This window comes from Rhinopithecus roxellana, chromosome 17, assembly GCF_007565055.1.
Source record: "Rhinopithecus roxellana isolate Shanxi Qingling chromosome 17, ASM756505v1, whole genome shotgun sequence".
Lineage (NCBI taxonomy): Eukaryota > Metazoa > Chordata > Mammalia > Primates > Cercopithecidae > Rhinopithecus > Rhinopithecus roxellana.
This window is the reverse complement of record NC_044565.1, coordinates 104,206,044-104,230,388: the sequence shown is the minus strand read 5'-3', so window position 1 is coordinate 104,230,388 and position 24,345 is coordinate 104,206,044. Positions and strand designations below refer to the sequence as shown.

At 39.9% G+C, this 24,345-nt stretch overlaps 1 protein-coding gene across 1 annotated transcript in view; it reads left to right on the top strand.

Annotated features, from left to right (window-relative positions):
• PLEKHH2 (pleckstrin homology, MyTH4 and FERM domain containing H2) overlaps window positions 1-24,345 on the top strand; it is a 132,309-nt gene that overhangs the window by 65,383 nt on the left and 42,581 nt on the right. The window contains exons 12-18 of the mRNA XM_030921765.1: window positions 2,171-2,307; window positions 2,401-2,511; window positions 2,673-2,759; window positions 4,689-4,847; window positions 13,444-13,524; window positions 20,345-20,524; window positions 23,998-24,106. Coding sequence (XP_030777625.1) covers window positions 2,171-2,307; window positions 2,401-2,511; window positions 2,673-2,759; window positions 4,689-4,847; window positions 13,444-13,524; window positions 20,345-20,524; window positions 23,998-24,106 — 864 coding nt within the window. The remainder of the gene's footprint in view (window positions 1-2,170; window positions 2,308-2,400; window positions 2,512-2,672; window positions 2,760-4,688; window positions 4,848-13,443; window positions 13,525-20,344; window positions 20,525-23,997; window positions 24,107-24,345) is intronic.

The window sequence follows — 24,345 nt, the reverse complement described above, 5'->3', positions numbered from 1 at the left end:
TAATTGGCCAAAATGAGGTTTCTCTCTTGGCATTTTGGATAATTTGTGAAATAGACGTATTTCAGCTAAATTTGTTACATTGCTAACTGGCAGAAAATATACCTTAAAATTTGTCAATTAATCTGATGTTAAAGTGGAGAACAACCAAAGCTTTACTTGGGATATGTCTATGATTTTTAGTGGATTCTGTGTGTGGGTAGCGGTTACAGAGAGATCTACTTCCACTAAATGACATCTGTATTTTATGAAAAGCCCTTAATGCAGCATGGTGTGTCTGTTGGTTTTCAAACTGTGTTCGGTGGAACCTCTGGGTACTTCCAGTCCCCTCAACTTCAACTGGAGCTGCTCAGCCTTCCTAGGATTCACATTTTGAGCTTCCACTGGTCTTCTTGCTCTCAACTTGCCCCTCTATGGCCAGAATCAGGTTATGTCACACTTTTGCTGGAAACACTACAGTGGCTCCTCACAATGGATGTAAGGATTTGGTCATGTACTTGACCTCATCTCCTTTATTCTGTGTACTCAGCTGCAGCCTCACTGGCCTTCTTGCTGTTCTGGGACATGACAGGCATGCTTGCGTTTCAGGACCTTGGCACTGCTGTTTCCTCCAGCTGGTGTTCTTCCCCTAGATGTCTGTATAGCTGACTCCCTCACCTCCGTCAGCAAACGCTGCCTTCTCAGTGAGGTCCACCCTGACCACATCACTCAAATTGCAGCCCTTTGTCTTTCTTCTGTTGCCAGATCTTTTTATTCCCTTTAGTCTGCTCTATGTGTTATTATTCCATAGCACCTACCGCCTGTTTGTCAGTGGTCTCCTTCCACTAGAATCTGTTCCACGAGAGCCAATATTTTTGTTGTTTGCTCTATCCCTAGCATCTAGGACAGCACCTGGCATACTGGCCCTGGTCCTGGGAGCCTGAGATTTGTGTTCCAGCATTGCCCCTGACTAACTCTTTGACTTTGGACAAATCCTTTAATCTCTGGGCTTAGTCTCCTTAGGGCATTAGCCATGACAATCTGTGAGGTCCCTATAGGTCTAAATTTTTGTTTATTCTATGAAAAATAAAGATATTATAGCAACTGTTACTTGTCTGAGTCAAATAAAAAGTAGTGTCACAAGAGTGGCATTGTTCTAAGATGTCCCTTAAATATTAATACATATTTTGAAAAATTACTGAATACTTTTATAAATAATTACCTAAGTCCTCGATTTTATTTAATATATTCTAAATCTCCAATTGTAGTGACCTACGAAATGTGGCTTGCAACTCCCAAATCATTTTCTGTAAAGGCAAATGAATTATTGTATAAATGATCCATTGAATTTTATGTTATAGCTGCTGGCAAGTGAAATAAATTGTTTATATCTTTCAATCTTATTGCTTCTCTTTTATGAAAGATTTTAAAAATCTGTAAACTGCTTAGTAGTTTATGGAACTTGAATGAAAAAATACTACTGAATTGTGTTTTTTTAAAATGTGAAGTTACTTTAAAAGTGATTACAGAAGTTAAGAAATTTAAAATGTGATTGTGAAAATCTCGATAAATTAAGATTCAACATTTGCCTATATATCAATGTGTAAATACACATATTTTTAATTCTTAATAAAAGATACATGAGACTATTGCATATATTTTATATATGTGAAATAGCTGTGATTGTAATCATACCAAAATATGATTCCTGTTCCTTTCACTTCCTTAGAGATTTACGTGACAGTCCCTACCCCTTAGTTCTGTTTTCTGCTTTAAAAGTTATTCATGTTGGGAGGCCAAGGTAGGCAAATCACGAGGTCAAGAGATCAAGACCATCCTGGCCAATATGGTGAAACCCCATCTCTACTAAAAATACAAAAATTAGCTGGGTATGGTGGCGTGCACCTGTAGCCCCAGCTACTCGGGAGGCTGAGGCGGGAGAATACTTGAACCCGGGAGGCGGAGGTTGCAGTGAGCCGAGATTGCACCAGTGCACTCCAGCCTGGCAATAGAGTGAGACTCTGTCTCAAAAAAAGAAAAAAAAAAGGTATTTATGGCCAAAGGAATGAGAATAAATCTAGTCTAGGGAGGCTTATGGTTTAGGAATAATTGTATTCTATAGGAACACTCAGAGCCGGTGTTTGGCCCTCCCCAGTATTAAATACTGACTTGATTTCTTTCTTTGTTCTCTTAGGTGTGTCTCTCTCCTCTGTGGCTTCTGAAAGTGATTATGCTATTCCTCCTGATGCTTACTCCACAGACACGGAGTACTCACAGCCAGAGCAGAAGCTCCCCAAAACTTGCTCATCTTCCAGTGATAATGGGAAAAATGTAAATATTGAATATGATTTCAAAAAAGTAATGAGTCAGTTTGAGCCTCCAAAAGGAAACTGAAAATGCTTTTTTCTATCTTTTAAAAATTAGGAACCACTGGAAAAATCTGGTTATTTATTAAAAATGAGTGGTAAAGTCAAGTCTTGGAAGCGGAGGTGGTTTGTTCTTAAAGGTGGTGAATTACTTTACTACAAATCTCCGGTGAGTGAAAAATGTTTTCTGTTTAGAACGTAATTTCTCAAACTATAAATAATCAGACGCCTGGTTGATTTCCTTCCCATAATGCAAGTAATGATACAAAGCATTTCTTATTTTCACTGTGAAAGTTAATCACTTTCCATTTGTTTTTCTCTTTCATACAGAGTGATGTAATTAGAAAACCCCAGGGCCATATTGAACTTAGTGCATCCTGTAGTATTTTAAGAGGAGATAACAAACAAACAGTTCAGGTACTTAACTTTTTTGTATTATGCCAAACTCAGTTCTCAATTATCCAACCTAATGGAAAGGAGATTGGATAATTCAATGTTTCTTTTTTTTTTTTTTTTTTTTTGAGAAGGAGTCTCACTCTGTCACCCAGGCTGGAGTGCAGTGGCCAGATCTCAGCTCACTGCAAACTCCGCCTCCCGGGTTTACGCCATTCTCCTGCCTCAGCCTCCCGAGTAGCTGGGACTACAGGCGCCCGCCACCTCGCCCGGCTAGTTTTTTGTATTTTTTTAGTAGAGACGGGGTTTCACCGTGTTAGCCAGGATAGTCTCGATCTCCTGACCTCGTGATCCGCCCGCCTCGGCCTCCCAAAGTGCTGGGATTACAGGCTTGAGCCACCGCGCCCGGCCTCAATGTTTCTTTATTCACTTTGATGCCTCGAAAGTATGTGAAACTCCAAGAATTTTTGTTAAAACTATAATGTAAGTTAGGTTTGTGTTGGGTGACTCCCACCCCACTTTACCTTTCTTCCTTTATACTCTTCTTTCCTCATATTTAATCTCCTAGGTATTTTCAGCTGTCAAACTGTGAAGCTATTTTAAGGAAGGGTTATCTGGTAAATGAATTCTCAATAAGATGTTAGTTATATAATGTACTATGAAATTCAAGAATGTTTGTATTTAATATAGAATCTGAAAGTGATAGTTCTTATATGAACTTCAGATGCCATAACACCTAAGTGGGAAATGTATTGGTGAGCAGAGGGACTGTACTGCCAAGCAAGTCACACTGTAGGGGTAGCTGCTGCCCATTTTACTCACACGTAAGGCCAGTCTTGCCAGAAGTCTGTTAAATTTAAAACACAGGCTGTTGAGATATTCTAGTATATGTAATTTAAATTCAGACACTTTATTTCTCAAATGCCTTCAATAACCATTATTTTCTTATATTGCTCGTTTGGAGGGTGGAAGACAACTTTGCCAGAAAGGTACATTATCAATGTTTCCAATGAATTGTACCTGAAAACCTCTCAAAAATTTAGAAAGGAGAATCAAGGAAAGATTTGTCTTTGGTCATGGCAGTTAGGAATCATTTGTAAGCTTCTGAAATATTTGGAAAATTTGCAATGTGGCTAATTTGAGACTGGAAAATTCTGAGTTCATAATATCTAATCACATGTTAGTTCCAAGAATTTCTCTTCTTATATGCAAGATCTTATTTTACTTATAGTTGATTTCTTCATTTGTATTAAGAAACCTCTTGTTTAGTTGCTAAAAATGTATTATTTTATTATAATCTTTAATCATTCTGCTCCTCATTTCAATAAGTAGGAACTTGGCCGGGCATGGTGGCTCACACCTGTAATCTCAGCACTTCAGGAGGCTGAGGCAGGTGGATCACGAGGTCAGGAGATCGAGACCATCCTAGCTAACATGGTGAAACCCCATCTCTACCAAAAATTCAAAATAATTATCTGGGCATGGTGGCGGGCAACTGTAGTCCGAGCTACTTGGGAGACTGAGGCAGGAGAATGGTGTGAACCCGGGAGGCGGAGCTTGCAGTGAGCCGAGCTTGCGCCACTGCACTCCAGCCTGGGCGACAGAGAGAGACTCCGTCTCAAAAAAAAAAAGAAAAAAGAAAAGTAGGAACCTGTAGCACATTTAAGCGAGGAAGGGAAAATGTGACAAATAAACAAGATATAAAATCATACCCCCAAAATTAAGTAAACTGGAGTAACAAAATTATTTCCACAAAAATTTAATTGCTGTAATTCTCACAAAGTGGTTAAAATGTTCTAAATACTATGGAGTCATTTATTTAGAACCTGGGACTTGAGGTTTAGCATGTTTGCTTGCATGTTAAGTGATGACGTTTGAATAATGAACAAGAAAATGCTAACAATCCTAAATCTTCACAATTTTCTTTCCTATACCTTTCTCGTTGCATTCTAGTTGACCACTGAAAAACACACATACTATCTGACTGCAGATTCTCCCAATATATTGGAAGAGTGGATTAAAGTGTTACAGAATGTCCTTCGAGTACAAGCTGCCAACCCACTTTCCCTGCAGCCTGAGGGCAAACCCACCGTGAAGGGATTGCTCACTAAGGTAGGAACCTCCCTCTGCATAGCAGTGTCCCAGGCAACTGTGGGCATGAGCCCATGATCGCTGAAAATGGGATGTCAGAGCATACATATATTGAATATTTATATGATCCTGGGGATAGGAAAGGGTGTTTTTAAGTATGATGCCCAAGGCAAAAGCTATAAAGATGAAAAGAAGACAAATTTGACTATAATATGTAAAAATGTAAAGGCTGTATTAAAAATTCTATCAGCAGAATTTTAAAAAGAAGGATTGAAAAACTTTGAGGAGGTATTTGAAACATGTGAAAACTGGTTAATATCATTAATATTTAACACTTTTTTTTAACCAGTAAGCAAACAATGAATACCAATTGGGGGAAAAGGAACAAAGGACTCAATGGGAAAGGAGAGCTCATCGAGGTTGGAAGGAATACAAATGATCGATAAGCATATGGAAAAACATTTTACTGTCAAACAATTTTTTAAAAAGCACAGATTGAAATAATAGGTGTCACTTTTTAAAATCTGGTGAAAAGTAAGACATTTTTACAAATTTTGAAATCTAGTATTGACAGATTAAGAAATCTGCTAGTTTCTGCAATTATAGAGGCAGTAGAAAATAAAAGAAATCTGCTAGTGAGAGTATTACTGTACAAGGCAGTTTGGCAGTATGTTGGCTGAAGTGTTAACTTAGCCAATAATTTTGAGTGAACAAATCAATATCAAATATTTTAAACACACACACACACACACACACACACATTCATATGTATCTCCTTTGATCCAGCAATCTCCATTTTAAAAATTTATCCTTAGGAAATGGTCTTAATTTGCGAAAGATTTAATTATGAGATGTTCCTCGCAGCACGTTTCTTTTCCTATTTTAAAAAACGAGGTATGACTAATATATCTGAAATGCACAGATCTTAAGTGTAGAGTTTGATTAGTTTTGAAAGCTATTTACTGTTGACTCTATTAAGATGCAGAACACTTCCATTACCCCAGAAAGATTCCTTGCACAGCATGATTCATAATAAATAAAAATTGGGATCAACTTAGACATAGGGTGAGGTATAGCTCAAAAAAATGTTTGTACAACCATATAATGCTTTACTATGCAGCCTTTTAAATGTTGTAAAAGAATATCTAATGCTATAGAAATATGATGTATTGTTAGGTAATAAGTAGAGTGCAGTGTTACATTATTATCCCTTATTTGTTGTAAGTATTTATAGAAAAATGTCTGAATGGGAAATATACCATTGGTTATCTCTGTGATGTTGGTTATCTCTGTGATTTTATTTTATTTTTGCTTAATTCTGTTGGTTTTTTTTTTTTTTTTTTACAATAAGTAAGTATTGACTTATACTTAATATTATTTTTAAGTTTTAAAAAGTCCTATTGGTCACTTTTTAAAAATACAATAAAATATTTATACACACATAATCACTCCTCATTCATGTACTCTGATGAGGTAAGAGGTGGAAAATTAGATGGAAAGGAACAATGCTATTGTGTAGTTTATACTTATTATAATGTGGGAATGTAGGTGGAAGCTATTCCATAATATTTAAAAAGACTGACAACTATAGCAAAGGTAAAAAATAATTCACCATTGCATTAAACAAAGAGATATACTATGTACTATGTTTTTTCTAAAATACGGCTATGAAAATGTTTTCTTAGTTACTGATGGGTTAGGAAACAAAATATTTGCACAATACTTTTCCAGTGAACACACTGCTACTTTCAATCACATTCTTACTGTAATTCATAATAATGAGCTATGCTCTTGTTTCAAGGACCACATATGTATATCAAACCCTGAGAATGTAAGATGATCCCATGGCTAAGAGTTTATTACTTCCCCCACAATTAGGTTTTTGTTTGCTTGCTTGTTTTTACTTTATCAGCATGGCATGTCAGTTTCTGCTCCTGTAATGTTTCTGTGATTCTCCACTTCCCATTTCACAATTGCATTTTAAATGAGCATGAGTAGGTAGGATTCTCAGATGACTAAATCATTAGGGTTTATAGCCAGGATGCTTATTAAGTTTCCTTCCTGCCATTTGTGCTTGTCCACCCCCATGTTTTCACCCTCAGAACCTTACGAGACAACAGCTTCCCTCAGTTATTCTGAGTGACTTGTTCTGAGCTCACATTCAGGCTGCAATATGAGATACTGTCGAATTGCATTTGAATACGTTGGAGGGGAGGAAGTTTTCTCAGGTTGTCACGTTGTTATTAGTAAGTACAGAATAATATAGGTAGATGCTAAGAACTTGACTAATTTGATTCTAGACATTCACTCTTGCAATTTTTATTTTAATGCTTAGGAAGAACATTTTCTATATAAAAATTCAGTTCTTTAAAAAACGAAAATTTATTACGCAGTTACCACATGGAGCACAATGTGCTGAAAGATACTAAGATGAATAGGCCTTGTCCCATTCCTCAGAGAGCCTCATAATCTATTGAGAAAGAGGGAGACAAAAGCTTATTTATAATGATATATGTAAAGTACAATTATTGAGATGTGTCAGGAATGACTTCTGAGAGAAAATTTACCAGTGCTGAGACTTCAAGGAGGAGTAGGAGTTAGTTATACCAAATGGGAATGGGCAGAGGGGTGGTACTCCAGGCTAGGAGACAGCATGAATGAAGGCTTAGAGTCTCGAAGCAGTGGCTCACACCTCTAATCCCAGCACTTTGGGAGGCCGAGGCAGGCAGATCACCTGAGGTCAGAAGTTGGAGACCCACCTGACCAACATGGTGAAAAGCCACCTGTACTAAAAATACGAAAATTAACCAGGCGTGGTGGTGCGCACCTGTAATCCCAGCTACTTGGGAGGCTGAGGCAGGAGAATTGCCTGGACCTGGGAGATGGAGGTTGAAATGAGCTGTGATTGCAATATTGCACTCCAGCCTGAATGACAAATGAAAGTCAGTCAAAAAGAAAGAGAAGAGAAGAGAAGGGAAGAGAAGAGAAAAGAGAGAAGAGAAGAGAAATCTTGAAGCAGTGCCAGCTGCACTGAGAACAAATCCTTTGGAGAAAAAGCTAGAGGGGCCTATGGAGGGTGGAGAGCTATTTTTGTCTTTTTAAGGACTTTAGTCTTTATCCTGAAGGATATTTGAAACCCTTCAGGGTTTGTAACAGGAGCATGGGCATATTCATGTTGCTAACAGATTACTCTGCTGAAAGGAAGATGAATTAGTGGGAGGCAAGGTGGAGGTTCTAAGAACAGTTAAGGGAGTGGTTCCCATGAAGAGGATGAAACTCTGAAGGGGTTACAGGAAAAGAGAGGAGAAGATGAATTTAAATAATGGTAAGAAGTAAAATCTTTAGTTTGATTGAATTTGGGATTAGGAAGTAGAAGAGATAAAGATGCCCGGTAGAAAGATGATAGCCGATAAGAGAGAGCTCAGGAAAGAGGAGCAGTTTTAGAAATATTAGAAGGTTATTTTGGAAGACATCGGGAGCTGATAGGACGTCTTAGTTAAGAAACCCAGCAGGCAGCAGACCACCAGTCTACATCAGAGGAGAGTGCTGGAGGGCTGGATTGGAGAGCGGGATTAGAGGGATCATCAGCATACATGTGGCATTTGTGGGAAATTATGTAGGGCAGGGGAGAGCAGGGGAGCACTTGTAAATTTCAGGGCACAGTAAGGAAATGTGTGCAGAGATCTGAGAGTAATGCCTGTGACTGATCTAGTGTCACATGTGCTCAGAGAAGAAGGTACATTGCCTTCAGTGGGTTGAAGGGTAAATGGGAGATTAGTAAGTGAAGTATTTAAGTTTCAAGGACTATCTATACCTTTCAGTGCGTTAGAATCAAGCTGGAGGGAACCTGGAGTCAGGAGAGGCATTTTTTAGGGTGGGAAAGATGTGCCTTGGGTTTACAAAGTAAGGGGCAGGCATCTGGAAGAGGGGAGGAGGGAGATTAAAGACAAAGTCCAGAAGAAGTGGGTGGCTGGACGTGGTGGGAAGGCATACTGGAAGGACTGAAACTGGAGGAAAGGTGAGGAAGGGTGCAGACAAGTATCTTAAGTTTGTGGGACATTGAGTCATATCATGTCTAATATCCTCAGTTTTCTTGATGACCATTATCCCGTAAGACAATGTTATTTACTAAGAGTGGGGAGAAGGATGGAGAATAATCATTCAGGAAAGTAGGATGGTACCCAAGGATAAATAGAAGGCTTGATAAGTATTATTGAAGGCCCACCAGACTTCCTGATGTGAGTTTATATTGATTATTTTTCTCTAACATCTTCAGATGCCCAGGAAAAGGAGCAGAGAATTTACATTGCAGTAAAGTGAGGATAGTGGTTTTTTTCTAACATTTTATTATATAAATTTTCAAATATGCAAAAAAGCAGAATAATTTTACAGTGAACACCCATATTCCCATCACCTTACTTCTATAATCAACATTTTACTTGCTTTATCACCTATCTATCAAGATGATATTTGAAATTAATGTTTTATTATGGGCATTGCCAACATATGTGAAAATAGAGGGAATAATATAATGAGCCCTCATATATTCATCATCTAGTTTCAACAGTTATTAATTATGGCTAATATTATTTCCTATAACCCCCTGTAACCATCTGTCTCTTGTTACATTCTTCACTAGATTATTTCAAAGCAAATGGAGATGGAATTTTGTTGAGTGGATTTGTTAGAAGCATAGGAATACAGCATAATCACAGGCCCTGGAGCAAGAGTTGTTTCATGATCAAACATGGAAACCCAGGTTGGCAGAGAAGGACATGGGGCCAGGAGGGGACTGATAAGCTAGAATAAAATGGAAGGATCAAGGAGCTTAAAATTATGAATGAGGTCAAAGAATAAGAGTGTGGGCCAAGCATGGTGGCTCATGCTTGTAATCCCAGCACTTTGGAAGGCCAAGGTGGGAGGATCACCTGAGGTCAGAAGTTTGAGACCAGCCTGGCCAACATGGTGAAACCCTGTTTTCACTAAAAATACAAAAATTAGCCGGGCATGGCAGCACACGCCTGTAATCCCAGCTACTCAGGAGGCTGAGACAGGAGAATCACTGGAACCCGGGAGATGGAGGTTGCAGTGAGCCAAGATTGTGCCACTGTGCTTCAGACTGGGCAACATAGTAAGACTCCATCTCAAACAAACAAACAAAAAAAAACCAAGAATAGGAGTGTGGTAAATGAGAGGGGGAGGGAAGCAGGAGGAACTGGGAGGAAGTTGTGATCAGAGAGTAGAAAGTAAATTGCAGAAGTGGGATTTTGTCTGTAAATCCCAGTGAAGAAAAAAGGATTAGGGTATGGCTGAGGGGATGGGTGGCAAAAGTGGAAGGAAAGCAAAGGTTATTGGAAGTGAAGAGAGCAAGGATGTGGAGACAGTGTGGCCAAGAGGCAAGGGCCAGGGTGGGAACCAGACTGCCTGGGCACAAGTCTTGCCTCTGCCACTGACCACCTGTGTGACCTTGAAGAAGTTACTTACAGGCTCTGTGCCTTAGCATCCTCACCTGTAAAATGGGGATAGTAATAGAGCCAACCTCACAAGGTACTGAGAGGATTAAATGAGTTATTTAAACATATAAATTGTGTTAGAACAGTGCCTGGCATGTCATAAACACACACCAAAAAAATGCTAGCTATTATCATCTGAGAGTTTCACCTTGATAGTGAAGTCAGCAAGGCTGGTGACAGGATTTGTGGTGGAGAGCACTACAGGGATGGGCTTATGGGGAAGGAGAGAATACCATAGGGGCTTATGGTTTGTGCTGTGGCAAGGGCTAATTGGGATATGATGTACTGTTTGTCTTCAAAATTTCAAACAAAACCAATAGGAACTACCTTTGTTATGGAGGCATGGTAAAAAAAATTACTCTTTTAATTAGTTCACCTTGAGATTTGAGGTTGCCTTTAAATTTTCATGAGGATTCTTCTAGTATAATCTGTTTTCTAATTTTTTAAAGAGTAAGTCAGCGTTTTAAGAAATTCTAGGCTGGGCCGGTCGCGGTGGCTCAAGCCTGTAATCCCAGCACTTTGGGAGGCCGAGACGGGCGGATCACGAGGTCAGAAGATCGAGACCATCCTGGCTAACACGGTGAAACCCCGTCTCTACTAAAAAATACAAAAACTAGCCGGGCGAGGTGGCGGGCGCCTGTAGTCCCAGCTACTCGGGAGGCTGAGGCAGGAGAATGGCATAGACCCGGGAGGCGGAGCTTGCAGTGAGCTGAGATCCGGCCACTGCACTCCAGCCTGGGCGACAGAGTGAGACTCCGTCTCAAAAAAATAAAAATAAAAATAAAAATAAAAAAAAGAAATTCTAGGCTGGACGCGGTGGCTCACACCCGTAATCCCAGCACTTTGGGAGGCCGAGGCGGGCAGATCACGAGGTCAAGAGATTGAGACCATCCTGGCCAACATGGTGAAACCCCGTCTCTACTAAAAATGCAAAAATTAGCTGGCCATGGTAGCACACGCCTATAGTCCTAGCTATTCGGGAGGCTGAAGCAGGAGAATAGCTTGAACCCGGGAGGTGGAGGTTGCAGTGAGCCGAGATTGCGCCACTGCACTCCAGCCTGGGTGACAGAGCGAGACTCCGTGTCAAAAAAAAAAAAAAAAAAAAAAAAAAAAAAAAAAAAATCCTAATGCAAGATTTATGTATAAAGATAGATTGTTAAAACACAGCTTTTACAGTGAATTGGCAAAGGTCTTCATTAATTTGCAGTTCTTCAAAGGCATACATTGTTCTCTTTTAAAGATAAATCATTTCAGAAGCACACTGTCTATAGCCAGATGCATTATACTTCAGTTTTTATGAGACTTCTTTCTGGAGATTGTTTAAAGAAGAAAAGAAAAAAACACCCCACACAATGCTATTTAAAGCTTCCAGGATATTTGTCTGTAAATATGTTTCTAAATTTAATTAAATTGAAACATGTCTCAAATGAAACATTTTTTGTTTTCTCTCAAACAGTATTCTAAATCCATCAAACTGTTGGGTGGTGGATCGTTTGCTTAAACCATAGCTTTGAAAAGCCCAAAGGCTGACTGGGTTTATGAGTTTAAAAGAAAACATGTTTTCTTTCTTATTCACAGTGAGGACAGAAGCGTTTATTGAGTAACCACTGTTATCCCTTATTTACATTTTCGTATTTGGCTCTCACAATAGCCCAGTTGTGAGCCTCTTTGCACTCTTGATGAGAATATTTAGCATACTGCTAATTGTCTGTCTTCCTCACAAGGCTGTGAGCTTCCTGAGAAAGGAGACTGTATCTTGTTCAAATCTGTTTCTCCAGGACCTATATCACTTACTGACTATTCAAAGTCAAGAGTTAGGTTCAAATTCTGTCCCAGTCACTTAACTTAGTACCTGATATATAGGAGGTACTCAATTTACAGCAATAGCTTTTAACATTATTTTCTTACTTTGTATGATTACTTCTAAGAAGGCATCAAATGTTTTTGAATGAATGACTCTTTTACATTTGGGAAATTACTAGAATTCTTGAGGTTTTCATCTTCTCACTTCTTTTTTATTTTTACTTTTTTTTTTTTTTTTTTTTTTGAGATGGAGTCTGCTCTGTAGCCCAGGCTGGAGTGCAGTGGTGTGATCTCGGCTCACTGCAACCTCCGCCTCCCAGGTTCAAGCAATTCTCCTGTTTCAGCCTCCCGAGGAGCTGGGATTACAGATGTCCACTACCGTGCCTGGTTAATTTTTGTATTTTTAGTAGAGATGGGGTTTCACCATATTGGTCAGGCTGGTCTTGAACTCCTGACCTCAGGTGATCCACCCGCCTCAGCCCCCCCAAAGTCCTGGGCTTACAGGCATGAACCACCATGCCCAGCCTTCATCTTCTCACTTCTAACGTTAGAGTGTTAACCTAGAGAGCCACAGGACTATTGGAAATCTGTGAAATGTGGAAACTATGAAATATACTTACTAGTGAAATTGCACTCTCTCTCCTTTATGTTAATGCATTCATGGGGTACAAGTTCTATTCTGTTACATGCATTGATTGCTTAGTGATTCTGTCAGAGCTTTTAGGATACCCATCACTCGTAATAACATACATTGTACCCCACTACATAATCATAATCCACCCCTCCACTCCCTTCTTTATCCATCTGTGAAACCTCAGTCCTAGGCATAGTATTTGATGCACAGTAAACATTCTTTATATGTTGAATGGTGAGCACCAAAGCAAAACTTGCCATTCTACTACTGTTAACAGGTAAATATTTTTTTTATTACAACTTTTATTTTAGATATAGGGGTGCATGTGCAGGTTTGTTACATGTGAATATTGCATGATGCTGAGGTTTGGAGTACAGATCCCGACACCCAGCTAGTGAGCATGGTACCTGATAGGTAGTTTTTTAACCCAGCCACCCCGGTTCCCTCTACCCTGGTAGTCCACTGTGTCTGTTGTTTCCATATTTATGTCCATGTGTGCTCAATGTGTAACAGGTAAATCTTAAACAGCATTGGACCATCTATTTGGAATATCACTTATATCTGGGCAAACTGAATACCTATAGAAACTCAAATAGAGTATATAAGCTATACTTTAAGGTGTCAGAGTTCTGGGCTACATTTGTAATTCATTGAAATATGATTTCAGGTAAAACATGGATACTCCAAGAGAGTCTGGTGTATACTAATAGGAAAGACATTGTATTATTTTCGGAGTCAAGAAGATAAGGTATGTATGTATTTTTAATATGCCAATCGAAATAACTTTTTGTTTGTTAGGGCTTAAACTTTTCCTTTTCACTCTTCTCTTACTTTGTGAAACTTCAGAATCTTTATGAGGTTGAAATTTGGTATAATCTGGTGCAACCGAGATAATTATACAAAGGTCTATCATCTACACCTACAAGGGTCTTGATTCTTTTTTTTCTTTTTTTTTTTTTTTTTTTGAGACGGAGTCTCGCTCTGTTGCCCGGGCTGGAGTGCAGTGGCCAGATCTCAGCTCACTGCAAGCTCCGCTTCCTGGGTTTACGCCATTCTCCGGCCTCAGCCTCCCGAGTAGCAGGGACTACAGGCACCCGCCACCTCGCCCGGCTAGTTTTTTGTATTTTTTAGTAGAGACGGGGTTTCACCGTGTTAGCTGGGATGGTCTCGATCTCCTGACCTCGTGATCCGCCTGTCACAGCCTCCCAAAGTGCTGGGATTACAGGCTTGAGCCACCGCGCCCGGCAAGGGTCTTGATTCTTAATTACAAGCCTTAGCAGCTTTTAATTAATGCATCTTCTAAGACCTAGAAAAGTCTTCTTCTACTCCCTCCCCACAACCATCAGTTTCTTATATTTTCCCAGGTTCTTACAGACCAGATAAGGTTGACAGAAGGAAGCAGCAAGTTAGGAAAGAAAACCTAAAAAGGAAAAAGAATCTAGTTGTGTGCTAGGCCCTCAAATTCCCAAATACCACTTATCTACCCATCCATCTGCCTATTTATATTCTGTTTATTAATGTTTAATCCCCTCCACAAAAGAATCTGAATTATTTTTAATTTCAGAGTAAAAAGATGGGGTATCTACCCAAAGTTAAAATGCATGCCCAGTCATCGCTACGGGTATTCTGTGTCATCTTTGGATAACTGAAACTATAAAAGTTGAACCAACATGGGCCATGAGTACTTATATAATATAATGATGTCCACTCCTCTGAAGAGCAGCTTGTGACTGTTACTGTGTTAATGAGACTGAACTTCTTGGTCTAGTGACCACGTGGGACAGTTAGTATTTCTCCCTCCCATTTAACAGACTACACTCTCAGGTCTGACCAGCTATATTTAAAATACATGCCATTATACTCAGTATTGCTAATGGGGTGATTAACACAGACAACCATCAAAAACAATGCTGAGGCCAGGCACGATGGCTCATGCCTATAATCCCAGCACTTTGGGAGGCCAAGAGGTGGGAGGATTGTTTGAGCCCAGCCTGGACAACATAGCAGGACCCTGTCTCTACAAAAAATTTAAAAATTAGCTGAGTGTGGTAGTGCATGCCTGTAGTCCCAACTACTAGGGAGGCCAAGGTTGGAGGATTACTTGAGCCCAAAAGGTGGAGGTTACAGTGAGCTGTGATTCGCACCATTGCATTCCAGGCTGGGTGACAGAATGAGACCCTGTCTCAGAATAAATAAATAAATAACCAACCTCTGAAGTAGTGTGGGAAAATGCTGACATACAAATGCTACCTGAATATGTACAATACAAAACTGTATACTCGATATAATCCTAACTCGTCAATCAGGAAAACAGAAGCCACTCTATGTAGTACAGGTGTAAAAGATCTAATGCCACCCTAGGCAACATAGGAAAACCTCGTCTCTACTTAAAAAAAAAAAAAAATTAGCCAGGCATGGTGATGCATGCTTGTAGTCCTGGCTACTTGGGAGGCTAAGGCAGGAGGATCGCCTGAGTCCAGGAGATCGAGGCTGCAGTGAGCTGTGATCACATCACTGCATTCCAGCCTGGGCGACAGAGTGAGACCCTATCTGAACAACAAAAACAAAGTTTTAATATAAAATTGTGGACATACATAAATTTTAGAGAAGTTTTATAATTTACATAACTTTTAGAAAAGTTGTGGGGGATGGGTGGTGAAAGTTAGGGAAACTGCCAGTGAAGGTCAGAGAAGTCAACACTGAAGATTTCTGGCCAAAGGACTGAAGGTAGCTGGTCCTTGAGTGTTCACTGGGAAGCTTCAGTGAATCTCACATGAGCCCCGACATCCAGCTGCTACAGTCCCAGGAGAATAACAACTCTTTACTCTCTCCTTCTAAACTTCAAGTAGATTCTCTCATAGGAAACTCTAACTGGGAACCATAACAGGGTAGGAGGCTCTGGCAAATATAGTTCCCAGTTTCTCTGTAATTATGAGATCTTAGAGGATGGTGATTGGAAGGCCAAGTTTATAAATCTCAGTCTGACACATCTAAATAAAAACAGAGCAGATAGAAAAAGAACTATACCAAAATGTTGAATAATTATCTGTAATCACAGTAATATGGATGGTTTCTTTCTTTTTTAAATCCTTTCCATACTAACCAAGTTTCTGTAATGAGCATGTGTTTTTAAAAATAGAAAAACAATTTAATAAAAATGGATAGCATTGATCACAGAAGAAACGAGTCAGAAGAATGGATACATGAACAGAAATCCATTATAACCACTGGAAAAGTATTGAGAATGTATGTGAATCATTATAGGCCTACTTCATTTTTTGCTATAAATATTTCCAAAAGAATTTGCTTTTAATCTGTATCAATGTCTTTTTTAATTAAATCAAAATATTTGAAACCACCAGGTCTGTTTGCTGCTTATCAAGGCATGGTGCATCCTTTGGTAAAATGAATAACCATCTTTAAATATTAGGGTGGATGAAACCTAGATTTTCATATGATTGGTGTGCCTAAAGCACACAATTAGGTTAGTATTGTTATGTATTATCATAGTATTAATATAATTTTTTTCTTCATCCTATTTTTAAAAGCTTGCTTTTTAGGAGAGGTGAAATTTTACCTCTGCTTTCTTAGGGTTTTTGGCAGGCCTGAGAATTAAATTCACATTAAGACAGATTACAGGAGAAAACATATACATTTATTTAATATAAGTTTTACATCACACAGGAGCCCTCCTAAGGCAATGAAGACTCAAAGACATAAAGGTGAACACTTATATACTAAACTGGACAAAGTGTAGTACATTGTGAAAATGTGACAAGGCAAAGAGACTTAGGCTGGGGTAGTTAGTTGGGTGGAGAAGTGAGGAGGAAGGGTTGTTTGTATAACTTTCCCCAGACCTCAGCTTCCCATCTTGACAAGAATCTTACCTTCCTCCTGGTAAAGGGAGGATATCTTTCATATAGGGGTTTTGAAAGGCAGATTCCCTCCTGCCTTTGGGAAGAAAAGGCAGAGGGTCAGAATGCCCTTCTTACACCTGCTGCTTTTAAAAATGTCTTTAGCTCAAAATAACCCTTATGCCAAAGTGATATCTTTTGGGGTGGCAGATTCTGCCACCTTTCAGCTTTTGCTCTGAGTGAGATGACAAACCACTGGAGGGCTTTGAGCAGAACAGGGACACGATCTTGCCTGTGTCTAACAGGCACACTCCAACTGTTGATTAAGAATAGATCGGAAGGAATAAGGAGGAGCTCGCATTAGGAGACATTGCAGTAATCCAGGTGAGAGGAGTTTGTGGTTTAGTGGTGCCGTGGACATCTGAGAAGCAGCCAGATTCTAGATAGATTCTGAAAGGCTTGCTAACAGGATTTATTGACTGAAAAGTCAGTATGAGAGACTGCAATGATACCAAGGTTTTGGGTGTTGTAGCTATTAATAGAAAGGTAACATTGCCAACAGCTTGAGATGGGGAAGACTGGGCAGAGCAGGTTGTCAAGGAGGACTTACCAAGGTAAGTCTGAAATGCTGTTAAGTTTGAGATGCTATCCAATATCTAAGTAGAGTTAGTGAGTCTGGAGTTACAAATTTGGGAGTAGCTAACATATGCTGGTATTAAAGCCATGAACTTAGATGAGGTCACCCAGAGAGTGAGCATAGATGGAAGAAGGGCTCGAGCACTGAGCCCTGAAACTTAGCATGTAAATGTGTGATGTAAATATCCTTGTAGTTAGAATGAACTTTTTCAAAACTCCAACTGCAAACTTGGCCAGATATTTTAGAAGTTATAAATCTGATGCAGACCATGTATTTTCCTGGAATAAAGGTACTAAATTAGAACAAAAGTTTTACAACAGACATGCCAAATATTCAACACACCAGATATAGTTGGTTTTGTCAATAAAAGCTTAGATAAAATTTAATATAAATTGGCTTTAGGAAGTTTTTCTTACCCTTAAGATGGAGAAATTCATGGTATTGTTTTGTGATATATTATGTTAACAAAGAGCCTCAGAATGCTGCTCATTTACTGGCATTTGGGATGATAGTTCATTTTGCACTACCTGTCTAATCTTATTTTTTCTAGGAACAATATTTTTCTTTTCAATGAACAGTTTTGAGACTATGTATACACTTGTCCTTTTGATCCAATAACTTAATCAAATCGCTGATCAATTCTGTGGGATAAAAAAATCAAATGACTGTTTTGGTGAATTATTGCTAGTTGCTTAACTAAATAATGGGTCATTTTGAAGCAGCCTTGTTGTCTGGGGTAAATACCAAAGTTCTTGTTCTCATGGCCAAGGAGATCTAGGTCGTGGACACACACAGACAGAGTGAGTTTAGGGCAGGAGTTTAGTAGATAGTGCAAAAGGAAAAAACAGCTCTCTATCACAGAGAAGGGTCCCGAGTGGGTTGCCAAGTTGTAGTAAAAATGTCAAGGTTTTTATAAATGGGCTAGTGAGGAGGGGGCTCGTAAGGAGGGGATATCTTATCCTCCTGATGGTTTAGTTGGGACCAGGTGTGCTATCCGTACAGCGCAGTGTTTTTTTTTTTTTTTTTTTATCAGCTGTATCTCATTCCCTGACCACATAGGCTGACTCTTAGTCTATGTTTCTTTGTCCTGGTTATCTGGGAGGGAGAGTTTCTGTGTTTGTTCCCATCTTCTTGCAGCTGTAGGCAACCCCCCACCCCCAAGTCTGCTTTTAGCTTCCCTATCTTAGTGTGCCCAAAGGGAAAAGAATGTGCTTATTAAGACCCACTGTTTTATTGGGGCCCATTGTACAAATGTGAAGTTTGGTAATTACCCAGGAGACCTTCCCCACTCCTGTGCCGAAGCTGTCTTATCTGTGTTTTACTGTCTGCTCTTTCAGGCTGCTTGTTGTTAGAAGAGAAGTGATTTCCTTGAACTGCATGAGGTTAGGAAAGGAGCTATCTTTGAGCTGCCTTTTTTTTTTTTTTCAGGCTTAATTCACTTTATTTTTCTTGTATAAAAACCCTATGTTGTAGCCACAGCTGGAGCCTGGGTCTGCTGCACGGAGACTCTGGTGCGGGTCTTGACGAGGTGGTCAGTGAATTCCTGATAGGGAGACTTGGTAAATACAGTCTCCTTCCAGAGGTCAGGGGTCAGGTAGCTGTAGGTCTTAGAGATGGCATCAAAGGTGGCCTTGGCGAAGTTGCCCAGGGTGGCATTGCAGCCCGGGCTGAGGTGTAGCAGTCATCGATACCAGCCATCATGAGCAGCTTCTTGGGCATACGCGCTGAGACGATGCCAGTGCCCCTGGGTGCAGGGATGAGGTGCACCAGCACAGAGCCGCAGCGGCCTGTCACCTTGCAAGGGACGGTGTGGGGCTTGCCAATCTTGTTCCCCCAGTAGCCTCTGCGCTCAGGGACAATGGAGAGTTTGACCAGGATGATGGCCCCACAGATGGCAGTGGCCACCTCCTTGGAGCACTTAACACCCAGGCGAACATGGCCATTGTAGTCCCCGATAGCAACAAACGCCTTGAACCTGGTGCTCTGGCCAGCACGGGTCTGCTTCTGCACCAGCATAATCTTCAAAACCTCGTCTTTGAGAGAGGCCCCCAAGAAAAAGTCAATGATCTCAGATTCCTTAATGGGCAGGGAGAAGAGGTAGATCTCCTCCAGGGACTTGATCTTCATGTCCTTGACCAAGCGGCCCAGCTTGGTGACGGGCATCCACTCCTTATCCTCGGCCTTGTCTCTGCGAGCTACACGGCCTCGGCCCCAGCCCCGTCCACGGCAGCGACCCCGGCCCCTCGCAGCCCCGGATGCCACTGCCGAAACCTCCGCGGAAGCCATCGTGGTTCCCCATCCCGGGGCCACCAGGGCCACCAGGGCCTCCAGGCCCCCCCGCTGCACCGGCTCATCCGCCATTTGGTGTTTTCTCAGAGAAGCTGAGCTGCTTTTTTTAAAAGGAAAGTTTTCTGCTGGGGTCTCACTTTACCCTAACTGTCTATCTAAATAATTTCTTTCTGCCTCCTATAACAATTTTAGTACAGCTGAATCATCTGAACTACTATATAGAAGTAACATCTTGCTTTTTCCTCAAAAGTTAAATCTCTAATATGTATATGGTTCTTTCATATTACTTTTGGGCTCTTTGGTTGTTGCCACTACTTTTGTTACACTGTGGATGATCAAATTGCCTTTAGGCATCATTTTTAAAAAGATATGTTATGCTTGTGTGGTGGCTCACGCTTGTGATCCCAGCACTTTGGGAGACTGAGGCAGGAGGATTCTTTGAGCCCAGGAGTTTGAGACTGGCCTGGGGAATGTAGCGAGACCCTATCTCCAAAAAAAAATTTTTTTTTAAATTAGCTGGTTATGGTGCCATGTGCCTGTAGTGCTAGCTATTTGGGAGGCTGAGATGGAAGGATCCCTTAAGCCCAGGAGTTCAAGGTTATAGTGAGGTTACTGATTGAGCCACTGCATTCCAGCCTGGGAGACCCAATCCTGTCTCTAAAAAAAAAAGGAAAATAAAAAATGTAAAGGTATGCTTTATAAATTTAAAAATGAAAAAGACTATGAAACATTTTAGTAGGAAAAGATTTAGAAAATGCCTTCCTCATAATTACTAACATTTACTTTAGTTTCCTTTAGGTCAGATCAAACTCTGGGAGGCTAAAGTGGAAGAGGTCGACCGATCTTGTGATTCAGATGAAGATTATGAAGCCAGTGGACGCAGTCTGTTATCCACACATTATACTATCGTTATCCATCCCAAAGACCAAGGTCCGACTTACCTCCTAATTGGATCCAAGCATGAAAAGGTATTCAAAGACTTATTGGTTGATTTAGAATGATGTAGACTAATATTATTCAGATATTGGTAATAATTGTCAAATCAATTTAATGGAAATAAGGAAGAAAATTTTGCTATAGACTTTCAGCTCTGTTTTCAGAGATTATTTACCTCCCTGGAAATGAGCCTTGTTCAAATATGTCATTTTCCAATCCTGTTGGTAAAAGTGGTATCAAGGCTGAAATTAGTGCATGGAAGTGGAGGGCTAAAGGACCTTATGTTAAAAATGTGAATCTCTCAGACTGAATATTTTTTGGTAAATCTAAGGACTCTATTTTATATTTTTGACTAATTTTGATAAAATTTGGGCTTAGATACAATTGAAAATTAATTATTTTATGTATTCTATGTACATGTAGTCATTTATGATAAAGGAGGTATCACAAATTAATGGGGAAGTAATGTATCATTCAATACATAGGGTTATGTATTTATTATATAGTGAGGAAATTGGCTACTTAGGAAACATTAGTTTTTCATCTCATACAGATAGCAGAATATTTCCAGATGAATTTAAAGAGTTAAAAGAATTCAATGAAATTATTTTTTAAGAGGGCCTTTATCTGATTTCTGAATCAGAAGTACTGTCTAAGAAAACAAAAAGGTGGACCGGGCGCTGTGGCTCACGTCTGTAATCCCAGTACTTTGGGAGGCTGAAGCGGGTGGATCACAAGGTCAGGAGATGGAGACCATCTTGGCCAACATGTTGAAACCCTGTCTCTGCTAAAATACAAAAATTAGCCAGGCGAGGTGGCACGTGCCTGTAATCCCAGCTACTTGGGAGGCTGAGGCAGGGGAATCACTTGAACCCGGGAGGCAGAGGTTGCAGTGAGCCAAGATCGCACCACTGAACTACAGCCTGGTGACAGAGCAAGACTCCGTCTCAAAAAAAAAAAAAAAAAAGAAAGAAAGAACGAAAACAAAAAGGCAGTGTAAGAAATCAGAGTGCAAATGGTTGATAGATTTGACTATAAAAATTGAAATAATTCTTTATGTCAAATATTATCATAAATATGACTAAAAAGATAATACAGAAAACAAAATATTTCATGGATGGCTACTGTATCCTTAACATATAAACAACTCTTTATAGATTATTATGTTACTATTGGTCATTGTTTTTAAGCACATGTATCAGGCCAAGTGGTAAGTATATCTCTTCTTCATCCTTCCAATTACCCTCTGTGGGAGGTGACCTTATTCCCATTTGTAGGTGGAAAGACTGAAGCACTTTTCTGTGGTCACACATCTGGCAAGAGGCAGAATTGATATTAGACCCCTGTCTCTAACCACAGTGCCTGTGTTCCTGAACACTTGCCTCTGCTACCTCTCATTTGATTTGAAAAGGACTATGTTTCTAGTAGAAAAATAGAAAGAGGGCCTGATGAACAACTTACTGAGGAATTTAATGGCTAATGAATGCTTACACTCATTTGTAATCAAAGATATGCACATTTAAAAGTGATAAAGCTTTTATTGTCTCTGAGGTTATCAAAGATTTAAAAAATTATGCTAGTGAAGCTATGAGGAGGGAAGCACTCCTATACACTACTGGTGGGAATAGAAATTAGTGTAAATGCTTTGGAAAGTACTTTGAAAATATGTTTCAAGAATTCCTGAAAGTTTTCACACCCTAGTAATGACTCATAATTCTATTTCAAAAAATATATACTGGCCGGGCGCGGTGGCTCAAGCCTGTAATCCCAGGACTTTGGGAGGCCGAGGCGGGCGGATCACAAGGTCAGGAGATCGAGACCATCCTGGCTAACACGGTGAAACCCCGTCTCTGCTAAAAAATACAAAAAACTAGCCGGGCGAGGTGGCGGGCGCCTGTAGTCCCAGCTACTCGGGAGGCTGAGGCAGGAGAATGGCATGAACCCGGGAGGCGTAGCTTGCAGTGAGCTGGGATCTGGCCAGTGCACTCCAGCTTGGGTGACAGAGCGAGACTCCGTCTCAAAAAATATATATATATATATATATATACACTAAGAAAATGTTGGCCAGACACCGTAGCTCATGCCTGTAATCCTAGCACTTTGGGAGGCCGAGACAGGTGGATCACCTGAGGTCAGGAGTTTGAGGCCAGCCTGGCCAACCCGGTGAAACTCTGTCTCTACTAAAAATACAAAAAGTATCTGGGCGTAGTGACAGGTGTCTGTAATCCCAACTACTTGGGAGGCGGAGGCAGGAGAATCAGTTGAACCTGGAGGCGGAGGTTGCAGTGAATCGAGATTGTGCCGTTGCACTCCAGCCTGGGTGACACAGCAAGACTCTGTCTCAAAAAAAAAAAAAGAAAAAGAAAGAAAAAGAAAATGTTAGTAAATGCAGCCAAAAATTTATGTATAGTTTGTTCGACACAATACTCTTTTTTTTTTTTTTTTTAAACAAAGTTTCACTCTGTCACTAGGCTAGAGTGTGGTGGCATGATCTCGGCTCACTGCAACCTCCGCCTCCCGGGTTCAAGAGATTCTCTTGCCTCAGCCTCCCAAACAGCTGGGACTACAGGCGTGCACCACAATGCCCAGCTAATTTTTGTATTTTTAGTAGAGACGAAGTTTCACCATGTTGGCCAGGCTGGTCTCAAACCCCTGACCTCAAGTGATCCATCCTCCTTGGCCTCTCAAAATGCTGGAATTACAGGTGTGAGCCACCATGCCCGGCCTACAATACTCTTTTTAAAATAATTTTTTTTAAGTATTTTAAACATGGAAAATATAACATTTCCTTTTCAGTTAACAGGTGATAGCTGTCACAGTATTTTTTATCAGTGAGAAGTTAGTAACCATCATAATGTTTAGCAATAAGAAATTGCTTAAATAAATATGGTATGTCCATATGTGTAATAGAATATCCTGCAGCCATAAAAACTTGTTTATAAAGAATTTCTAGCAACAAGGGAGTGCTTGTACTATATTACTAAAATTCAGAAATTATCCTCTACTTTTAGCATAATTCAACTATGTAAAAATTTAATCTACATCTATATTTTCATAGAGAAAAAAAGACCAGAAATCTTTGGTGAATGGGGTAAGATGGATATTATGTTTTCTTTAAATTTTCTGGATTTCCAAAATATCCTGTATGTATCACTCTGGGAGCCAGATTTTTAATTTCATAGAATTTATTTATTTTGTAAAAAAAATCAGCTGGTTGTATTTAGTCTCTTAACATGTGTTATTCTTCTTAATTTTGTCATGCTTTTCTAAGACGCATCTGAAGAAAATAAGAAAAATGTGAATAATAGGAAAAGGTAATATAAACACAGTTCAAGTGAGCATGCCTCAGAATGGTTTGAATAAATGGCTTTTCATTATTATTTAAAAATTAAAGCAAGTGGTTCGTTTCCATCTCAAAGTTTTCTACTGTTTATACAAGTTGTTTTTTTCTTTGAGTGATCAAAACTGTGTCTTCACATTTCTATTAATATGTTCTGGTTTTCAGGACACTTGGCTTTATCATCTGACTGTTGCCGCTGGAAGCAACAATGTAAACGTTGGATCTGAATTTGAACAACTGGTTTGCAAATTGCTAAACATAGACGGGGAGCCTTGTAAGTTCATAAACATATAAATAAAGCTTTATGGTTTATGAAATGGACCTCAACCCGCTTAGCCTAATGGAGTTTTCACTTAATGGGTTCCTGTTTCCCTGAAATATACCCACCTTTTCACTGCCTTTGTTCATCATGGGAGAGAATTCTCTCTGTGGCTCTTTGGCTGCAGGGACACCATCATTCCTCATTAGGCTGTGTCAGGTCACCTCCCTCTGCCTTTGCTTCCATTGCTCCTC